General features: G+C 51.1%; 1 protein-coding gene across 3 annotated transcripts in view; it reads left to right on the top strand.

The window, feature by feature from the left end:
- Positions 1–22,060, top strand: part of Akt2 (AKT serine/threonine kinase 2) — a 48,026-nt gene that overhangs the window by 8,579 nt on the left and 17,387 nt on the right. For all 3 annotated transcript variants that reach the window (XM_052168115.1, XM_052168123.1, XM_052168131.1), the window contains exons 2-4: positions 8,115–8,245; positions 17,893–18,021; positions 19,932–20,043. In XM_052168115.1, coding sequence (XP_052024075.1) covers positions 8,200–8,245; positions 17,893–18,021; positions 19,932–20,043 — 287 coding nt within the window. In that variant the 5' untranslated portion in view covers positions 8,115–8,199. The remainder of the gene's footprint in view (positions 1–8,114; positions 8,246–17,892; positions 18,022–19,931; positions 20,044–22,060) is intronic.

Here is a 22,060-nt window from a genome sequence, read left to right as displayed (position 1 = left end):
CTGCTTATCTGCATAATGGGGAAGGTGGTACCACTTATCCATCAGGACTCAGGTTAGCTTGTACCAGCAGTTTGGGGAGTCCTACCCCAAATAACTTGCAGTGGGTAAGCAAGCCTCTGCTCGTTTGTTCCTGGGTACCCTCCGGGCACCAGCCCTGCTTAGAGCACAAATGGGAGACCAGGGGGGAGTGGTCACGGTGAAGCCGTCAGCCAGTTAGAGGCGTGCGTGCGTGCGTGCGTGCGTGCGTGCGTGCGTGCCGTTTGTGCACTTGTGTGTTGATATCTGCAGGATGTCTGAAACAGTAGTGGCCTTGATATGGTAGAGAGAGTGACTTGCTAAGAGTGATGGCTCAGTCTTGGGGGCAGAGACAGTTGCAGACTTAGGTCCAGGCAGGAGTAACTGTCTCGCTGTTGGGCACTCTCCTTCCTGTCTTGACTTCTTCTGAATCAGATATGGTTCCTGGGTCCCCAAGTGAGGTACACAGTGTGAATGTCAGGACCAGTGGAAAGGAAGGCTGTGACACAGCCTTCCACTGGGGGCTTGCATCCCTGCACTAGCGACACAATGGTCCACGTGCAGCCCCTCACCCTGCCGTTTCAGGTCACAGGTTTCCATCTTTCCCAGGGAGAACCAAAGCCTTCAGAGGTGCCAGGCCTGGCTCACTGGCACCTTTCTCACCTCAGCCCAAGGCCCTGCCAGCAGTGCTCTTCTTCCAACTCTCCATGTCTGGTTCACGGTTCTGCTCAGATGTTACCAGATCCATGAGCCTTTCTGTGCCCTCTCCTTGGTCGTATGTATACTGGCTCCCTCCACGGTTCTGGACGCCTTGGATGCGCTATATAATTGACACCGTATTAGGGGCCCAGAGGATGTGGAGTGCTTGCTTTACCTCCACCGGGGGTCTGCAGCACAAACGCTCTGGGTCTAGGTGCTAGCCCTCCTGGAATTGCTTCAAGTTCTAGGTCTGGCCCTGTGATGGGGGTAGGGCTGGAAACCGTGGGGACCAGGGTAGACTCTGTCCCTACCTTGTGCAGATCCGGGGCCAGCAGAGGCCACACTGCCAGAGGCAAATAGAGGTGTGGGGAGGGGCAGCCCCAGTGTCCCCTGGGTAAGAGCAGATCCTTCAAAGGCCCCAGAGAAGAGATGATTTTATGTGTTGGTGTGCTGAGGCTGCAGTGCTGAGGCAGGTGGTCTCTGACAGCCTTGGTAAGGGCCTGGGGCATGTGCGTGTCCACGTGTGCCAGTCAGCTGTGCGTGGAGAAGCCCACTGAGTGCATCTGGTGTTCTTAGTTTGTTTGGAGAGCATGGCTGTGTAGACCGGAATACTTGACATGATTTCTGGGGCTTCAGTGAGGGGAAGGTGTGTGTTGCAGGAGGTGGTGGAGAAGACAAGGGAATCTGTTCTGGGTTTATTCTTGTCCCAGTCTCTGGCAGCTGCCCACACCTTCATCCTGCCTTCAATCCTACCTACTTCAGGAGGCAGATTGTGGGGGGGAGGGGGGAGGGAATGTGTGCTGGAAAAGAAAGTTAAGTCTTTTAAAAGTCACCATTTCACCAAGGAGGTGGAGTAGGTAAATTTTACATTGTCAGAAATACCCAGTGCCTCCACCCACCGGAGGAACTAAGACTAATACCTGAGCAGTGTGGCACTGCCTAGGAAGCCTTCAGTGTGGATCCCAAGGCCACCCTGAGTCTGCACCACTGAGAACTGTTAGCATGGTTCTCAGTCCGTGTCTGTGCATGTTATACTCAAGCACCTGTCTCCTTGGGCTCCGAAGCTCAGAACTGGAGATCTCTACTGACCCTGTATCTGATTTTCTAAAAGGTCTTCACTAAATTAAAGCCAGTTCAGACTATTCAAAGTAGTGAGGCCTTATCTTAAAAATACATGAAAATTCTATGTATAGCAATCTTTGGCTTCCTCCCTTCTTTTCTTGTGCTGGGATGGAGTCCAGGACCCCATATGCTAGGCAAGCTGCCGCTGAGCCATCCCCTTAACTCTCTTGGTGGTTTTTATTTTGAGACTGGATCTCTCAGTAAGTTCAAAACAGGCCTTGAACTCTCTGTAGCATGGGAAGTCCTGAGCTTGTGATCTTCAGGCCTTATGTGATCTGGGATTATAGGCCTGTGCCACCAGGCCTAGCTTTGGCACAGTATTTCTGTATATGTCATGCACATACGTACATCTACCATGCTGTGCACACGGAATTCAGAGGGTAACTGTGGGAGTTGGTTTTCTCTGCCATGTAGGTCCTAGAAATTGAACTCAGGTTGTCCAGCCTAGTGGTGAGTGCCTTCACCTAAGACATCTTAACCAAGAAATTAGTACCTTTCTGGGGACACCCACCCACAAGAGGATGGATAAACTAGTGAGAATGTCCAAATACGAAGGGCCACAGTGCTAAAACACAGAAGACAAAGGACAGGAGACCCAGAAGAAGAAATTAAACACATAACTTTCAGGGCTGGCCAGCTGTACTTGCTGGTGAGGGACCGATCTCTCTCTGTGCAGCTGTACTGAGTGAGATCAAGGAAGGACAGGAGGCATGAGTGAGAGGACGCATGCGTCCTCCACCGAGGCACCCCTCCCCGGGGAACAGCTAGCTGATAGTGCTCCCTTGGGATTACATGGCTCTGTTTTACCCTTTGTGGTTTACTGCATTTGAGAAGTGCCCTTCTCTGCACTCCATCACAGAATGTTGCCAGCCATACAGACGAAATCCAGTTTGGGAGTTGAGGTGTGCAGGGGAGCCCAACCTGGGTCTCTGAGCTGCGCAGAGCAGGCAGCGCTCACTTCCCCAGAAAGGTGCTTGTTTCTGCTTCCTATCGAGGAAGGCCTGACCAGGGTAAGGAGGGTTCCAAAGTCTTGAGGACCTAGGTTTCAGTCCCAGCTCTGCTGTGTCTTGGCCATAGCAGTGGAATCACATGTGTGGTCAGCTCTGGGCAGGTAGGAGAGCTGATTAGAGATGGTCCCCAAAGGGCTCTGCAATTAACTGGTGAGGTTCATTCTGTTTAAGCAGTGGCTGAGAGCTAAGCATGGTTACAGACCCCTGTAATCCCAGCATCTGGAAGGCTAAGGATGCCCTGAGTTTGGGGACAGCCTGGGATACATTGTCAGGCTGTTTAAAAGATACACACACACACACACACACACCAGAATGTTGCTGTTAGGGCTGGGTGTATGGTTCAACTGGTAAAATGGAAGAACCTGAACTCAATCCCAAGGCTGTCTTAAGAGAAAGATGGACAGTGCCTGAAGACTGTACCCAAGGTTGTCCTCTGGCCTTTACATACAGTGTGCATGTACACCTGCACACGCCCACACATACGAATATGCACACACACACACAAAGTTGTCCTTAAGACATTGTATTTCCATCTGTGCTGTATCCTCAGTGGCATTCAGGTCTCTTAGAAGCCAGATGTCACTGTTTGGGTTCAGATAGAGAGGTAAGCAATACAGGACACAAGGACCTGAGCTGGCAAGGTTCATGGAGCAGAGGAGCAGAATAGGGTCCACCTTGTCTTAGAGGGGCCGCCTAGAGAGCAGCCTAAGCTCGGCAAGCAAGGTTCCCTGGCTTCTGGCTGTGAGGGCTGCGTAGATCCAACTCTGTCCTCATCCTCCCTCTGGTCACTAAAGCCAGAGCTCTTCCATCCTCGCCCAACCCTCTGTGAGGCCTGCACCGTCCCTGTTTATTCCCCCCAGAGGCCTTCCATTCCAGTGCTGCTTAGCCTCAGACACCAAAACACCCCAGTGGCCCCATATACCTGCTTTTTAAGGGAAGGGACCACAGGGCACAGGCTAGACTCTGCTCAGACCGCTTTGAGAAGCCTTCCAGACCTTCAGCATGGGGAAATCCAGGAATCTCGCCTGTCCGAGTTATCACTGGATCCAGTTATCACAGACTTGCTGTATTGTGCAGACAGTGGGTACTTCATACAAATATGGAATGGCTGTAATTCCACAGACCTGTAATCCCATCTCCTCAAGGAGCAGAGCCGAGAGGATTGCAAATTCAACCCTTCTTGGGCTATAAATTCTAGGCTAGTGTAGATAACTTGAGACCTTGTCTCTAAGAGTTAAAAAGGTTTGGACAATGGCTTATTGATAGAGAGCTTGCCTGGTATGCCCAAGACCCTAGCTTGAGTACCCATTTCTAGAAGGAAAAATAATCCATACAATGAATATATGTAGAGCCAGGCCTGGTACCGGAAACAGCTCAAAATGAACTGTGTTCCCTCTGCGGCTGGCTCTGGCCTCTCTCTCACCCCCCCACCCCTTGCCCCTCAGTGGCCTGGTTTCCCTGCCAGACTCACTGATGGACTCAGCGGCAGGAGGGTGGCAGGGATCTGCACTCCCAATGCAGCCTTAGTGGGAAGCTCCTTCCTGACACTTGAGAATCCTGCTGGGACAGTGGCTGTGAAAGCCCCCACTCCATTTTGTCACCTACTACTGACCCAAGCCTTACCTCTTAGAGGAAAGAAAATTCAGACAAATAACCTGTCATTGACAGTCAGTATCTGCTTCTGGGGACTCAGGAGGCGAGGTGAGGGGAGGAGGGATGGATCTATTTTCTTCAGTAGCTGCTGTTAGCTGGCTCACCACTTACAGAGCATTTTGATGAAAGTCGATGGTGTGGAAAATGCCCATATGCTCAGGGAACAGCCATAGAAACGCCACAGGGAACGGTGGCTGCTGGGGGCCACTGGGCTCTGGGAGCCAGGTTCTGACTTTTAATTATTCCTGATAATTTTCATGAGGACCTCCCAGTTTGCATTCCTGCACTGTGAGGTTTTGAAGTTTAGCTCTCCCAGGTGAGACAATCACTGTATCTCTTCATAACTCATGAGATTTGTGTGTTTCTTGTCTAGGCGGCCATCCTTTTCTGTGAGGGACCCTGCTCTGGTCACCTTGCCTTCCGGGTGGCACCTGTTTAGTCAGCAGCTACAGTCCCTGCTCTGGCCCCTGGCATACTCAGATGTGGGCATTCTGGGCAGCAAGAACTAGTGTGTGATGGAGACGCAGTGGCTCCCTCTTGTGTATGCTGCAAAGGGCAGTCAGGACAGGTTTCCACGTGCTCTTGAGCTCCACAGGCAGGTCTCTGTCCCCCTTCTGAGTGTCCTTAGCCTGCAGCTCCTCCGTGAACAGGCCATCTGCTTGGCTGTGCTGCCTGGAATTTCATCACCGCAGGACTGCGTCACAGACACCTCAGCTGAGGCGCCACCCTTAGTGGGAGGACGGCTGGAGCCAGGCAGGAGGCAGGGGATCTTCCAATTCCTCCCCTGCTCTCGACTGCCTGAGCTGCGGCTGACTCCTTAGTTGCTGAAACGAGACTGTAACAAGTGGCTCTGGGGTGGCCCTGTGGCCAGGGCCCCTGCCACTCAGCTGGGAGACCCCAGGTAAATGGCTTCCCTCTGCTGAGGCTCTGCTCTCACTTGGGCATTTTTAGCTCCTCTGGCAGGGCATTGGGAGCTCCACGGCCCTGCCGAAGACCACCAGGTTGGCAGTGACCCTCAGACTCTGACACCCTGACCATTCTTAACCACACCTGGCTGCCCTCTTGTAGCTTTGAAGAACAGCAGCTGTGGGAGGGCTGCGCATTTGACACCAGCAGGCTCACACTGGGCGCTGTCGCGGTGCTGCTGCCTCTCAGAACCTTCAAGAGGCAGCGCTGCTTTGGCTCTTAGCTCCCTACCCAGCTCACCAGCAAGCACCTAGGCACAGTTTGGGACTTTGGTTTGGGGGCGTCAGCCCTAGGCCCTGAGCAGTGTCCCTGGCCTCCGCACTCTGTGCCCGCTGCAGAGCTTTCCTGTGTGAGGTCTTCCCGTGCACAGCTCTGGTCACTCCTTGGTTCTGAGGCTTTGCTCAAACTCACAGCTCCTTGGGCAGCGACACAGCCCCATTCCTGCTGCTTCCTCCTCATTGTTCCTCTCAGCACCTCTCTACCCCATGACATTGTGTGTGTGGGGGGGAGGGGGTGGGGTGGTAGGGGTGGTGGTTCTATCTTCCCTCTTCAGAATGTGAGTTTTGTGAGGCCCGTGATGGTGCCTTAGTGATGTTTTCTAGTATCTGGCACACACTGAGGACACACTCAGGGAAGATGGTGGTATGGGCCAAGTTCAGGTGGACACTTGAGCCTCTTGGCAATAATCAGCTCATTCATTGCTTGATAGTGTCCGAGCTGGGCTGCCCACTGTAGGAATATTGGTGGGTGTGGAGGAGTTTACCCGGAAGGTCTGTGTCTGTACTCACTGCAGCTTTGGAGGCTGGAACCTGCGCGTGCACTGCTTCCCTGAGGCCCCAGGAGGGAGAGTATGCAGATGGAAGTGGGGGGCTGGAGGGCTGAGGAGCCACTGTCCTGACAGCCGCTCTGGCCTTCTTCAGGGACCACTCCCAGGGTCCGGTTGGTATGGGGGGTGGGGGTGGGGGTGGTGCCTTGTTCTGTTTCCTAAGTGCACTGGGGAGCGTGAAGGGTTTGGCCACGGAAGGACAAGGTCAGAATAGACGGAGGGATGAGAGTGAGACTGAGGACCGTGCGAGAGGCCTGAGTGGGAGCCGGGGCTGCAGGACTCCAGCCTGGGCAGCCAGTGCAGGGTGGGTGAGCGGGCGGCTGCAGGAGTGAGGAGGCAGAGGCAGGTCTGTACAGCCCTGGTGCCATGCTGAGGCTTGGGCATGTTTGTCAAGGATTTGGGAAGCCATGGATGATTTTGAGTTGAGGAAGGACAGAGTCTTTGTTTGTTTGTTTGTTTGTTTGTTTAACTGGTTTGGAACTCACTTTATAGACCTGTGTGGCCTTCAACTCTGAGAAATCTGCCTGCCTCTGCCTTGTAGATGCAAATTAAAGGCGTGTATCCTCATGCTTGGCTTACTACGGAGTCACTTTTGAGGGTCTCTGGCTACAGAGTTGGGGGCAGGGAGGTAAGACCCGAGGAGGATGTGGAATCGGATCCTGCCAGCCAGCCTTAGAGGGGTGGGAGGCCGACACTGACGGATGTTTAGGCTGAGAGCTGTGTGTGTGTGGCAGAGCCCGCTGTCGCTGTCTGCCTCCACACTCCTTCGTTTCCTTTCAGCCTGGAGTGCGGCTTGCGAGTTCACACCCCCTGCCCTCCCTGTCTTTGGCCACCTTGTCTTCCCTTTGCTTCCTCCCACTGACCTCCCTCCCCTCTGCCCAGAGCCTGGGCAGCCTGCCACTGTCACATGCCAGGCAGCACTGTGTCCAGCCCACCCGCTCCCCCGGGGCACGAGAGAAAGCTGATGCCCATGCTGTCCCTAGAGCCAGCTGCCACTTCTCCAGGGCCTCTGTAGCTCCTGACCTGCCGTCCGCAAATAACCCTGGGCGGGAGGAGGCAGGCTCAAGGCACTTCGGGCTCCATGGCCCCTGTCCAGGCCGGGCTTCCAGGTAAGGGCCCAGCTGCTGGCTGACCACAGCATCCTCCTCCCTCTGCTCAGGAAACTTGAAACTCAGCAGCAGCTTCGGCGTCCGTTAGTCTGTTGGCTGTTAGTCCCTGAGGACAGATGCAGAGGTCTTGGAGACGGAACCAGGACTTTGGTCAAACCCCAGAACAACTCTAGGCCTCAGACACGTGTGTGTGCAGTAGGTTCCCCAGGCTGTCAGGGCTTCTGAGCCTTGCATTTCCTCACTCTTAGGGTGGGAGCACAGAGATCACTGAGGCTGGGGGATGGCATGGGTCTCCTGTACCTGGGCAAAGCAGTGGTTTGCTCAATGTGGCAGGTTGATTGGGAAAGAAAGGACTGCGCGTATGAGTCTGTCTGTCTGGGGGTAGGCAGATGCCGGTGGCTTTGAGCACACCCTAGGTGCCCAGGGCTGTCTGATTCATCCTGGGTTACCTCAGTGCAGGGGCATTGGGTGAGGCAGGAGGCGGAGCTGTGGCTACCTGGCTGTCTTCCTGTCTAGCCATGGGCAGGAAGGGAAGAAGAGCTCCAGTGGGTAGCCTGGATATATTTGACTGTTGTGGGACCCCATGTTTCTCTCTCAGGGCCGGGCCCCAAGAGAAGAGCTCCTCAGCTCCCTGGCTAGTCCCACTGTCTGGAGAGCTACGGAGCCACAGGGCCTACCTCAGAAACTTCACCGCTCCTCTCTTGTTTCTTGTAGACTATACTGTATCCGAGGAGCCTCCTGCATGTCCTGCTGTCCTGAGTCCTCTCAAGCTAGGTGACAGCGTGTTGATGCTGCCGCCATGAATGAGGTGTCTGTCATCAAAGAAGGCTGGCTCCACAAGCGTGGTAAGGGTCCCTTTGGCTCTGCAGACGGTGCGTCTCCTTCTCCATCCTGTTCCCCTCTAGCACCTGGTGCCCCAGCCCTGTGGCCGCTCTCACTGGGTACACTGGGTGAGCCCAGGCCCTGCTTCTTTGTGGGTGATCTCATTCATGCCCCTATCTTACAGGTAAAGAAGCTGAGGTCTAGACAGAAGAGTCACATAAAACCCAGCTAAGCGATAGTCAACATTTATTTATCAAATAGTCAATGATTGTAAGGTTCTGGGACCTTGGAGAGGCCATGTTCTGCTGGGAGTGGTCTAACAGTAAATGGACATATGCAGTGATCAGTGGTAAGAAGTGCCATGGGAATCAGGTCAAGGGCCTGAGCAGAGACAGGCTCATAGGGAGGCCCTCTGAGGAGGTGACCGTGGGCAGAACCTGCAGAAAGAAGTGCCCGGAGAAAGAGCTACAAATGCCTGCAAAAGGTGTCCCAAGGGAAGGGCAGAAAGGACAGAAGCCCTGAGACCTGCATGTGCTTGGTGTTTCTAGGAACGTTGTAGCTGGACAGAGTGTGGGAAGCTGGGCAGAGCAGACTCAGCAAGCCCTGCCAGCCACGCCCTCACAGGTGACCGGAAGGAAGCGCGAGATGCTGAGAGCCAGGCGGGACTTAGCTGTGTGATAAGAAGGGAGGCCCTGGAGTGGTCTAGATAAAGGAGAGAGAGACCTTGAGGGCTCAGGGTCCTCTGTGCCGCGCACCAGATGCCATGTGACATTGGGAGACAGATAGGAAGCTGCACGTGCTGAGCAGTTGGCTTTGTCACTGTTGGCCTTCAGGGACCTTGTCCTGGGGAGGAAGGGTGCCAGGCCAGAGGAAGCTGGTCCACAGACGCCGTTCACTCAGTGCTTACTGCATGGAGTGGCTCCTGAATGCGGGGGCTGCTCTAGATACCGGAGACAGTGCCCAGCCAGCCAGGCAGGGACCCCATCTTTGTAGTGACATGTCACATCCTGGAGGAGATCAGGTGTCCTGGCAGACCTCCGTATTCAGGGGTGGCATGGCCTGTGCTGTGGAGTAAAGCCAAGCAAGAGAGGAAGGAGGGCGTGAGGCGCACATCAGGGAACCGCCACATTTGGTGGGGGTGGTTTCCTGGAAGAACAGGGGGCCATGGTTCACAGGTAGCAGTGTGCGGGTAGATGGGGCAACCAGGCATCCTGAGGGGAGGGAGAGGGCACATTTGAATAACAGATGGTGACGTCAGCCTGTCCAGCCATCCCTGGCCACAGATACCAGCAGTCACAGGGATGCTGCTTAGGGCCAGCGGAGCAGTAGAGGGAACCCCATTTTCTGCTGTCGTCACAGCAGGGTGGCCTTCAGGGCACCCCGCCTTCAGACTGAGCCCTGAGTTTGACACTGTCACACAGCCATCCAAATATGGACACTTGACAGGTTCTGCCCTTGGCTCTGCCACTTCATCTTGATGTGACACTGGGTAAGCTGTGCCACCTGTCTTGGGTCTTTTTTTGGAATTTTGAAATGGGATCTTACTTTGGTACCCCAGGCTGAGGTCAGCACTGCAGTAGTCCTCCTGCCTCAGTCTCCCTAGTGCTAGGATTCTAGGTATGTGCTATGGTTCTGAGTCTGTAAGATGAGTTAACAATTTAGGTGTCTGCTGTCAGCACCCCTTAGACAGGGTTTTCGTGTGGTGTGTTTACTATGGTGTCTTGATTGCCTTGAGAAATGTTTCACATATAGTAAGTAGGTGCTCAGCAAACAGCTGCTGAATGAATGATTGGGATTGTATGTAATGGCAGCTGTGCTAGGATATGCCAGGCTGTTGGACTCCTGCCCCTTGCTGGAGTTTCACTAGGCTTACTGGGCTTGTTGGGATGTGGGGAGGTGGCTGGAGTGGTGACTACTGAGTGGGGGGAGTTTGTCTGTAGACCGGACTTAGCTCCCAAAACAAGGCTTGGCTCTGGCTCCTTCTGGGGCTTCGTGTCTGTTTCTGAGCTAAGCGCCCAGCTGAATTAGCGCCTGTCTGCTATCTGGCTCACCTGCCTTGAATACACAGTGCGTGCGCACACAGGCGCACTCCTGGGCCATCTGAGTGCCGGCTGGGGAAGGGGGCTCTGCAGCCCCTATAAAGGCGTCTGTGCTAGCCCGTTCCCACTCCTGCTGGTTAAAATGGTCATTGCCCTGGTTTCTTCCCAGTCTGTCAGGTCTCAGGCTGTACCAGGCAAGCCTGTGTTGAGTTCTCATCGATGCCCTCTCAGGGCAGATGAGCAGCAACAGCGATTGCCAGGAGCCTTGCCACAAGGCTGCAGAGCCAAAGTGGGGCCCTGGCCCTCTGCGGCTAAACTTGACTGGGCTCAAGGCCTCGCCTGCTTGTCTGCTGCTTCATACTAAGCAGGCTCTGAGGGTATGACTGACTAGAGGGCGTGGCTGCCACCAGGCCCTGTTTGTGACTGACTTTAGCATATCCCCACACTTTTAGCAGAACCCTGTCTCCCCGCTGGTGTGGAGGTAGACAGTGTAGTAGTCAGAGCGTGAGCTCTGGATTCTAGCACCAGCCATTCCAGAGAGCCAGCCTGTGGGGCTTGCCGGGAAAGCAGGGCTCTCTGACTCCGTTTTCTCATTTGACTGTAAGGGTTGGACTGTGAGATTTTTTTCCTTTCTCTGTAGGCTTCTTGGTAAAGTATGAAACACCACAGATAAGTGCCTGGCTCACCTATGCTTAGCAGTGTGCAGACAAAGAAACAGCAAGACAGTCTTCAACACCCCGTGCCCCACCCAAGCCGTACCTGCTGCGTTTAGGGTGTTTGTTGTCTCTGCTCATTTTTGTTTGGTTCTGTTAAAGGAAGGCGCTTGTGCTGTAGACCTTAGCCCAGGGCCCTGTGCCTGTGAACACGTGCTTGGAGCTACAGCCCCAGCTGGAGGTTTTCTGGCCTTTTTTTTTTTTTAAATCAAGGTTAAAAAGTTAAATTCCCATAATATGAAAGAAACCCTATTTATTTATTTATTTACTTATTTATTTTTTTTGGTTTTTTTTCAAGACAGGGTTTAGTCCGGGCTGTCCTGGATCTCACTCTGTAGACCAGGCTGGCCTTGAACTCAGAAATCTGCCTGCCTCTGACTCCCAAGTGCTGGGAATAAAGGCATGCACCACCACTGCTCGGCGAAATAAACCTTTTTAACTTGTAGAGTTGAGTGATGGTTAATACATTTATGGTAACCACCGTTTCTCTAACTCTGGAACCCACTAAGCAGTCATTTAGTCCCCCTCTTCTGTCCTGCCCCGGCAGCCATTTCTGTGCTTCCCATCCTGTGGCCTCACCTGCCCCAGACCCGTCATGGCACTGGGGCACTGTGTGCCCTTGCAGCTGCAGCTTCTACTGGGCAGAGGGTTTTGTGGTTATTCTGTCCTACACCTCAGGTCAATCCTGCATTCCTTTTTTTTTTTTAAGATTTTTTTTTTTTTAATGTGTGTCTTATTTGTAGGAATGCATGCATATGTATGTGGGTACCCCTGGAGGCTAGAAGAGGGGATCTGCTTGGTAGGGTTGCAGTTACAGGAGATTGCATGCTGCCCAGAGCAGGTTCTAGGAACTGTACCTGCGTCCTCTGCAAGAGTGGGAAGCACCTTTAGTCACTGAGCCATCTCTCCAGCCCCTTATTCCTTCTTATAGCCAAATAAGTGTATGGGTATATGTCTTACTTAGGGTCTTATTGTGTGAAGAGACATCATGACTACTGCAACTTGTATGAACATTTCACTGGGGATAGCTTACAGGGTTTTTTTTGTTTGTTTGTTTGTTTTTTATTAATTTTTTTAGAGATTTATTTATTTATTTGATGTATATGAGTACACTGTCGCTGTCTTCAGACATCCCAGAAGAGGGCATTAGATCCAATTACAGATGGTTGTGAGCCACCGTGTGGTTGCTGGGAATTGAACTCAGGACCTTCGGGAGAGCAGCCAGTGCTCTTAACCGCTGAGCCATCTCTCCAGCCCAGCTTACAGGTTTTTTTTGCCCTAATCTTGGGCAGTCTTTTCACTTTCTGTTAGTATTCTGTCATGCAGGAAATTTGTAGCTTTGATGACTCTTACTTTATTTTTTGGCTTTTGGCGTCATTTACAACTAAATCTGAGGTAACAAAGATTGAATCCTATGCATTCTAAGTATTGATGTAAAATAGAATTTTGTGTGTATGTGAGGTGGAGTCCAGCAGTCCCGGTGTCCTTTTCACTGGCTGCTCTTGACTCCTCTGTCCATCTATGGGCTGGAAATGCTTTCTTGTGGTTTGATTCTTGTCTGCCCTGCTGCAGTGCCTGTTTGGTTATGCCACAATGTTGCAGTTACTGAGCTCTGTAACAGTTCTAAAATTGAGAAATGGAAGTCTTTAAACAAATGAACTCAGTTGGCTCTGGGGTCCCTTGCAGTTCCTCATGAATTTAAGGACTTGGCTTTTCAGGCTGGAGAGATGGCTTAACAATTAAGATCACAGACTGCTCTTCAAGAGGTCCTGAGTTCAATTCCCAGCAACCACATGGTGGCTCACAACCATCTATAATGGGATCCGATGCCTCAGTATCTGAAGACAGCTACAGTGTCCTCATATACATAAAATAAATCTTTTAAAAAAAAAGAATTGACTTTTCATTGGGCGTGGTGGCACACACAAGTAAACAAATAATCCAGCCAAGGAAGAGAAAGACTTTGTGCTACCAAAGAAGGCCCAAGACAGGGCTTATTGGGTAAATTACTTACCGTACAAGCCTGATGACTTGATTTCTCTCCTCAGAATCTACATAAAGGTGGAAGTAGAGAACCAACTCCAAAAAGTTGTTCTGTGACCTCTCCCTGTGTGTGCACCCAAACACACAGCATAAACACATATACAATAATCATTTTTAAATTGACAGGAGAAATTAAACACTTAAATAAACTCAATGGCACCCAATATGCATGGGTTGAAAGTCTTAACCACATCACATACTGGGTTCAGGGACAAGGAAATCTCTACAGGGTTTCTCTGTGTAGTCCTGGCTGGCCTAGAACTCACTCTGTATACCAGGCTGGCCTTGAACTCAGAGATCTGCCTCCCAAGCGCTGGGATTAAAGGCATGCGCCACTACAGCCTAGCTCCTCAGCCTACTTTCTTACATAGTGCAGTACCAGCTGCCCAGTGGTCACAGCCTTCCGGGCTATGGCCCTCCTCCATCAGCCATTAATTAAGAATGCGACCTACCTCCTCCATCAGTCAGTTAAGAATGCTGCCCAGAGACTCAATGGAGGTGTTTCTCTGGTTGAGGTTTGGGCTTCCCTGGATGACCCCAGCTTGTGTCACGCTTATAGGAAACTAATCAGTACGGAATTTTTAAGTTTTTCTTTTTCTTTTTCTTTTCTTTCTTTCTTTCTTTCTTTCTTTCTTTCTTTCTTTCTTTCTTTCTTTCTTTCTTTCTTTCTTTCTTTCTTTCTTTCTTTCTTTTAAGATTTATTTATTATATGTGAGTACACTGTAGTTATCTTCAGATAGACCAGATCTCATTACGGATGGTTGTGAGCCACCATGTGGTTGCTGGGATTTGAACTCAGTACCTTTGGAAGAACAGTCAGTGCTCTTAACCGCTGAGCCATCTCACCAGCCCCTTTCTTTTCTTTTCTTTCTTTCTTTCTTTTTTTTTTTTTTGAGACAGGGTTTCCTGGCTATCCTGGAACTTACTCTGTAGACCAGGCTGGCTTCAAACTCAGAAATCCACCTGCCTCTGCCTCCCAAGTACTGGGATTAAAGGTGTGCGCCACCACCGCCCCGGCAAGTTTTTCTTTTTCAAAAATATTTTTATTCAGCTCAGTGTGTGATGGCACATGCCTTTAATCACAGTAATTGGGAGGCAGAGGCTGGTTGAATTTGAACCAGCTTGAATTTGAACCCAGCCTGGTCTATAAATTGAGATCCAGGACAGCCAGAGCTACACAGAGGAAACCCTGTCTCAGAAAACAAAGCAAGAAAATAGGAATCTTAACTTGTTTCTTACATGTGTTTCGGCTGTATGCACGTCTGTGTGCCCTGCACACGCAGTCCCACAGACCCCAGGACTGAAGTTTCAGGCTGTGAGAAGATGCCACGTGGGTGCTGGGCATCCAGCCTGGGTCCTCTGGGAGAGCATCCCGTGAGCCATCTCTCGGGCCCTCCAAAACTTTGCGTGTGTATTTGTGTGTGTAGCCAGGGCTACACAGAGAAAGTGTGCACATACTTTTTAAATGTATTTTGCCTGCATAATTGGAAGTGTACCATGTGTGTGCCTGGTGTCCACAGGCACCAGGCATAGAAGCCAGAAGAATATATTGTTTCCCAAGATTTGGAGTCACTGGTATCTCTCCATGTGGGTGCTGGAACTGAACTCAGGTCCTGCAAGAGCAACCTGTTTCAACTGCTGAGCTCTCTCTCTAGCTCCAGAATTGTTTTCTTAATTTCCTTTTTGGTTTGTTGTATGGAAACATACCTGACTTGTGTGTTGTTGACATAATCTATTAGTTCTCATATTTTTTTTGGATTTGTTTTTGTGCTTTTGTTGTTGTTTGTTTTTAAAACCTGATCTCTCATTATGCAGTCCAGGCTGTCCTGGAACTCACCATGTGGCCCAGGATGACCTTGAACTCAAGGCAGATGTAGACAATCAAGCCCAGCTTTCTTTGCTTTTTGAAATAATAGCCCTGGTTAGTCTTCAGTGCTTGGTAATCTTACTGCCTTAGCCACTGCTGCTCAGTGCTATACCACCATCTGGCCTTGAGCCCATGGTGATTCTCCTGTCTCAGCCTCCTCCATGCTGGGGTAACAGGTTTGCACAACTGTACCTGGCTGGTCAGCTGGTCTGCCCGTCTGTCTCCCTGATGCTTTTCCTTTTTTCTCTGTCATCCTCCTGTTTCTCCCATTGTTGCTGTGTGCATCTTACTGTGTTGCCGAGGCTGGCCTGGAGCCCTTGCCTCACACAGTCCTCGTAGATCCGCCTCTAGACTCTAGAGCCGTGTGCCACCATGCTTGGCTCCCCCCTCCCCATTCTCAGTAAGCCAGAGCCCTCCATGAACTTGCTGTGAGGCGAGCATGCTAGTGAACCCCTGGTCTGCTGCTCCCGTCTCCCAGGCCTGGGCTGTGCGGTGCTGAGCCCGGCACCCAGCTTCTTCCACTTGAGGCAAGGGCGTGCCAGCCGAGCTTCATCCCAGCTTTGTCTGGATTCCCCCGTGGTTTCTACTGCGTAGGGTCTTGTTTCACTACTTCTTCCTTTTCAGTGTGGATCCTTTTATATTTTTGGTTAAAAAAAAAAAAACTGACCTTAGACCTAAGTGAGGGTTCAGTTACTCTGTAGAATGGGGCGTCAGTGCATCGGGGAGCAGATGTAAGTTTGCTTGTTAGCATTGGTTGAAACAGACATCCTGGTACTGTTCCTGACCCCAGGGGACCTTGCAGTCTCTGCTTTATGACAGTGACAGCAGCAGGGGCCTTTTTCTTGACCTTTGTCATGTTGCTGTGCTGCGTCAGAGCTGCCTTCTCTGTTAGTCAGGGTGTCTGAGCTGCTACACTCATCTACGGATTTTCATACACTCTTTTATCTTTGTATCTAACCAGCTGAATTCATAGGAAGTTCATCATTGGACTCCTTCCGTTTGTAGACCTTAGGGGTGGGTGTGGGGCAGGTTGGCACTCCATGGGACCCAGGAACCTTTCCTTTTGGCTTCCCTCCTTGTCTGACCATCTTCTTGCACTTGGTTCAGGAAGCCGTTGGCTTTTAGAGTGCATCATATGCTCAATGCCCACATTAATTCTCCTGGCAACCCTCCTGCTCTGAGCTTGCTTGTTTGTAGCAGTGCCAACAGCACGCTGGGTGCCATTGTAGACTCTTCCAGTTTTGCCATGGTAACTTTTGTGGGCTGTTCCTCTGTGAATACTACCCATCCCTTTGATGTCTACACTACTGTTCTTCTTGTCTGGTCCCATCCATGTGGCCAAGGGGGCCACTCTGCATTTCCTGAAAGGCCTGGAGAACAAATATTGGTGCCTCCCAGCTTTTGCTTTCCTTTGTGTTTGACATTTAGCAAATGACTGGAAGACGGAGGCTCCAGCGTAGCTGAAGCGTATGTTTACTTGGTTATAGTGTACAGTGTACTGGCTTATGCAGGCCAGCCTCAGATTCCTGCCTCTCTCGTCTCAGTGTAGCCATTATTACAGCCGGTTTTAGACTATTGAGTCTTTTTGGTCTCACTCTAGACTAGGCTGCCCTGGAGTTCTATGTAGCCCAGGGTAGCCTGCAACTCCTAGCAATCTTTGTGCCTCAGCCTTCCTAGTGCTGGATTGCAGCTGTGCGTCATGACAGCTGGCTTTCAGTTGTAGACAGTTTTACCTGAAAGAACCTTTCTCATATCAGCTCGCACAGTCCCACTTCCATGCAACCCTGGCAACCTCTAATCCACATTTCATCTTCACAGAGTTAGCTGTTCTGGACATTTCTATAAATGGGCATGCATGGGGGGGTGGTTCTTGACACTTCAGGAAAGCATGTCATAAGTTAGAAACATGACACTCCTAAGTTCCGTGAACATCATAGTGTAGCCACACCGGAATGGAAGAATTTAGGTTGTGTATACTCGAGATTGCAGGGCTGACTGACAATCCCACACGTTCCTTCTGTATACTACCAGCCTGGCAAAAGAACAAAATTCAAAACGTGAACTATGCTTTTTGCAGAATGCCTGTTACTTTCACACTGTCATGTAGTTGAAATATTGAAAGTCAGAATGGGGTGGGGGTGGCTGGAGAGATGGTTCAGTGGTTAAGAGCACTGACTGCTTTTCCAAAGGTCCTGAGTTCAAATCCCAGCAACCACATGTTGGCTTACAACCATCCGTAATGGTATCTGATGCCCTCTTCTGCATTGTCTGAAGACAGCTATGGTGTCCTTATATATAATAAATAAATCTTTTAAAAAGAAAAAAAGCTGGGCAGTGGTGGCGCTGCTGAGCCATCTCTCCAGCCCTGTGACCTACTTTTAATAAGGAAGGGTCCAACCTCTCCTCTAGCCCACCACCCAGCAGAGGCAGTGGAAGAGAAAGTTATTGGATGTGGGGGAAGTGGACTTGTTCAGCAATAGTTCTTTGGGGATGAGCTTGATCTTCTTTGTTGCAGTTCAATCCTGTAGCAAACACCAAACACGACTCAGCAGCTACAGAGCAGTCCTCTGGGCAGGCAGGCACCAGGCAGCCGTAGTTCAATCCTGAAGAAACTGCCAGGCTCACCAGCTGGCCTGAGGCGAGCCAGTGGAAGCGACAAGTTGGCGCAGGATCCTTGAGAGCAGTTCTTGTTTAGAGAGCTCCGGGCATCCCTTAGGATACTCTTATGTTGGCACAGGTAGCTTGCTACTGCCATATATACTAAGGCAGTGTGGCCCTGGGACACTATTGCAGTGACTTCCTGCCAGGCATGACCTGTGGATCACTTGGGCCCAGTGCAGTGTTCCAGCCTGCGTCAGCAGGTGCCGCTTCCCAGGTTCCCTTGGGAGAGACTCTCATCTACCTTCTTCTCAGTGTGGTGCCTTTGTGAGTCACTGTCACTGGGCTGCCTGCCTGCTGGGACACTGTTTAACCTTGCCCTGATCTTTTCTCCTCCTGCCTTGTTTTAGGTGAATACATCAAGACCTGGAGGCCCCGGTACTTCCTTCTGAAGAGTGATGGATCTTTCATTGGGTATAAGGAGAGGCCTGAGGCCCCTGACCAGACCTTACCCCCGCTGAACAATTTCTCTGTAGCAGGTGCGTTTCAGGGCCAGGAGGCCAGAGTTCCAGAGCTCACAGTGTTGCTGGCAGGTGTTAGGGACACATGGGACACAATTATGCTTGAGCTGGAAGCTGTCTTAGGCCCTTCACCCACAGATCTGACTTCTGTCCTGTTGCTCTGGGTTCCCTTTCTGGGGATAGTGAGAAGTCAGGATACGCCTCACCCCTTTTGGCTGGTGTCCTGTCTGCTCTACTAGCAAGGTTCTCCCTCCTCTCTGTGTCCCTCTAGCCAAATAGATGTTAGCATTTGACCACGCTGCTCCAGGACTTACCATGTGTCCTCAGTTCCCTCTGTGGTACTTAACCTGGTGCTCTCTCTCTGTCTCTCTGTCTCTCTGTCTCTCTCTCTGTCTCTCTCTCTCTGTGTGTGTGTGTGTGTGTGTGTGTGTGTGTGTGTGTGTGTGTGTTTGAGGTAGGGTCTCACTGTGTAGCTCTGGCTGCCCTGGAACTCATTCTGTAGACCAGGCTAGCCTCGAACTCACAGAGATCTGTGTGCCTCTGCCTCTTGACTACTGGATTAAAGGTGTGTGCCAGCACTGCCCTGGTGTTTTCTTGACCAGCTTGTCAAGCCCAACAATCCCGTGTTCTCTGTCTCCTTCCTCTACTGTGGACCCAGCACCATGTTCTTGTCATAGCTGCTGAGAATGTTTCACAGACTACCCTGTCTCTGTTCGTTACCCCAGAGTCCATTCCCTCTGAGGGTCTTGCTGCAGCTTCTGTTTCTTCTCTGGTTTTGCAGTCTCTGGAACCCAGCCTTGTGCCCATGCCTTCTGCAGAAGGCCTTTTCCTGGCAACTCTCTTCCTGTGCCCATGGCCCTGCCACATCTACTACCAGCTCCAGCTTCTGACTTGATCTGCTAGCCCTTCTCTCGCAGCTTCTTGAAGACTTTTCTGTGGGTAGCCTCAGGGACCCCCATCCTCACCACATCCCAAGTGGATCTTCCTGCCCCTGCCCACCATCTTCTCTTTCTCCTGTCTCCATCTGAGGCGTTCCTGTTTAACCCTAGATCCCAGGCAGTGACCTGGGTCTGCCTCTAGATTTCTCCCTGACCTGTAATCCCTGCCCTTCCCTCCCCAACTCTGCTCTGCTGTGTTGTAGTCATTAACTTTGGTTAACTCTCTGTGCTGTCTCTGGCCTTCAGCAAGAAGGACCTGGCTCAGTCTCTACACACTCCTTCCATGACCCAAAGGACAGAGACTAGTTTCCTCAGCGGCATTTCCAGGGCTCTGCCTGGGCAGCTTGGCCCTCCTCTCCAGACTCGAGGCTACTTCCTCCTGTGCCCTGCCTTGCACAGTACCACTGCACTGTGTCTCACTGATTTGGTCCCCTTGCCTTCTGGGTTAGATACCTTCTCTGTCTTTTCTTACCTGGCCCTGACTCCTGAGTTGTTGCTGCCGGTTTGGCCTTCAACACATGGTGGACTTCTGTATTTGTCAGACTGAGGCGGCAGAAATGCCTTTCTGGACTGCAGAGTGAGTTCAAGGACAACCTGAATAACTTAGTATGAGACCTTGTTTCACAAGAAAAAAGTAAGCTAGAGCCCTCACTCAGTGGCAGAGTTTGTCTGCTGTGTGCATTAAATCTGAGTTCCATCTTTGCAACTGTGGGAATGGCTGAAACCAAGAAAGTAAGAATTGTGCTGAGGAGGAGCTGGGGAAAGCCTCGTATCACTTGTGCCTCATCTGTGTAGTCCTTCCTCAGGGTGTCTCTGTGCCCTGGAAGAGCAGGTGGAGACTGTGACATTCTGTACCCTCGAGGACAGGGCCAAGACTATCTCAGTGTCTGGCATCATCTTGTATAGGGGTTGGTACACAAAAGATGGCTTGGTGAGTTTGGTCTGTAGGCAGCAGGACCATCCCCTCACTCTTCCTGCCTGTACCCACAGAATGCCAGCTGATGAAGACTGAGAGGCCACGACCCAACACCTTTGTCATACGCTGCCTGCAGTGGACCACAGTCATCGAGAGGACCTTCCACGTAGACTCTCCAGATGAGAGGTGAGTCTGCACCTCCGTGTGACTGTCCTGAGAGTGGCCAGGCCGGGTATGAAGGCAGGAGGAGTGGGCAGAGTCCTCTGGGAGGCTAGTCTTCCAATTTTTTTCCTTTAAGATTTTTATTTTATGTATCTGAGTATACTGTAGCTGTCTTCAGACACACCAGAAGAGGGCATCGGATCCCATTATAGATTGGTTGTGAGTCATCAGGTGATTGCTGGGAGTTGAACTCAGGACCTCTGGAAGGGCAGCCAGCCAGTACTCTTAACTCCTGAGCCATCTATCTCTCCAGCCCTTGGGATGCTATTCTTTACCTGGAGTCCTCCTGGCATGGGACTTTCCAACTGGAGCTGAGAAGAAGTGGGAAGCTTGGTTTAAAGGCCCCCGCTCTGTATTTCAGACTCTGGGAACATAATCAGAGTCCTGGGAAGAAACGGAGTTCTTCCTGTTCATGACCCAGAGATTTTCCAGCTGTATTCCACATAAGCACTTTCATTGATTCTAGGGCACTGGTCCAGAGAGTCAGATACAAAGATCAGTGTAGGGAGCTAGAGGTGTAGCTCAGTTCTTGAGAGTCTAGCCTAGGATACATGAGGCTTCAGTCCTTCAGTCCTACAAAAACATGACATGGTAACACATCTCTATAATCCCATCACTGGGGAGATGGAGGCAAGAGGTTTGTCCTTGGCTACATAGTAAGTTCAAGGCCAGCATGGCATACAGGAAACCTTGTCTTACTAAAAGGAATTTGAGCCAAGTTTAGTAGTGTATGCTTGTGACCTTGGTACTTGGCAGACTGAAGCAGGGAAATGTAGTTTTAGGCCTTTCTAGGCTACAGAATGAGATGAGGGTCAGTGTGAATAAGATGGTGACCTCCTCTCCATGTCCTACCCCCCAACCCCTGCAGCTTACAGCTTCTTTGTTCCCGTTTCTATTGCTGTGAAGACACACCATGACCACAGCAACACTTTTTTTTTTAAAGAGTTTATTTTATATGTATGAGCACACTGTCCCTGACACACCAGAAGAGGGCATCTGCAGATCCAATTACAGATGGTTGTGAGCTGCCATGTGGTTGCTGGAAATTGAACTCAGGTCGTCTGGAAAAGGAACCAGTGTGCCATCACTTCAGTCCCCCACAGCAACTCTTATCCAGGAAAACATTTAATTTGGGCTGGTCTACCAGTTCAGAGGTTTAGTCCATTATTATCACAGCAGGAAACATGGCGGCCTGCAAGCAGGCATAGTGATGGAGAAGCTGACAGTTCTGCATCCTGATCCACAGGCTGCAGAAATGGAGACCACAAAGCCCGCCTCTACAGTGACATACTTCCTCCAGCAAGGTCACTCCTACTCCAGCAAAGCCACACCTAATAATGCCACTCTCTATGGGCCAAGCATTGTACTACAGGAATCTGTGGGGCCATTCCTATTCAAACCACACACTGCCCTTGAAGAGCAGTTAGAGACTGGGCACCCAGTGTCCCCGAGGCAGAACTGCAGCAGCACTCTGAGCTCCCGCTCTCACTGAATGGTGCGCTGGGGACTTTGTAACTGGAAACAGAGCAGCTGTCCCTCCCACTGTGTTCCTCCCTCCGTTTCCTTTGCAGCCCACACATGGGTGTCCCTGAGTTACTCAGCAAGTTTCAGGGTGACGTGTTTGCAGCCGTGAGCTCACCATAGGAGGCGTGCCTGTGAAGGAAGCATGGCCTGTATGCCTTTGGTCCAATACATAGGATGCATTCTTAGCGGGAAGACTGAGGCTCACAAGAGACCACATTCTAATACCAAGAGGTTTTCTGTCAGGCATGTCGAAAGTAGCCTCATGACCTTCTGCTCTCAAATGTTTCGATTCTTAGTTGTCTGAGCAGGATTAGGTGTTGTTTGTGTGTGGATGAGTTTGCCCTTGAAGATGGTCTTTCTGCGAACTGTCTGTTCAATCCTTTCTCTCTCCTCCTGCTGGAGCTGGGCTGCTGTTCTCATTGGTGTCTCTCTATGGGAGACAGTTCTTCCTGTGTGG

The sequence above is a fragment of the Apodemus sylvaticus genome, chromosome 1 (genome assembly GCF_947179515.1).
Source record: "Apodemus sylvaticus chromosome 1, mApoSyl1.1, whole genome shotgun sequence".
In the NCBI taxonomy this organism is placed as follows: Eukaryota; Metazoa; Chordata; class Mammalia; order Rodentia; family Muridae; genus Apodemus; species Apodemus sylvaticus.
This window is presented reverse-complemented; position numbering and strand designations above follow the sequence as displayed.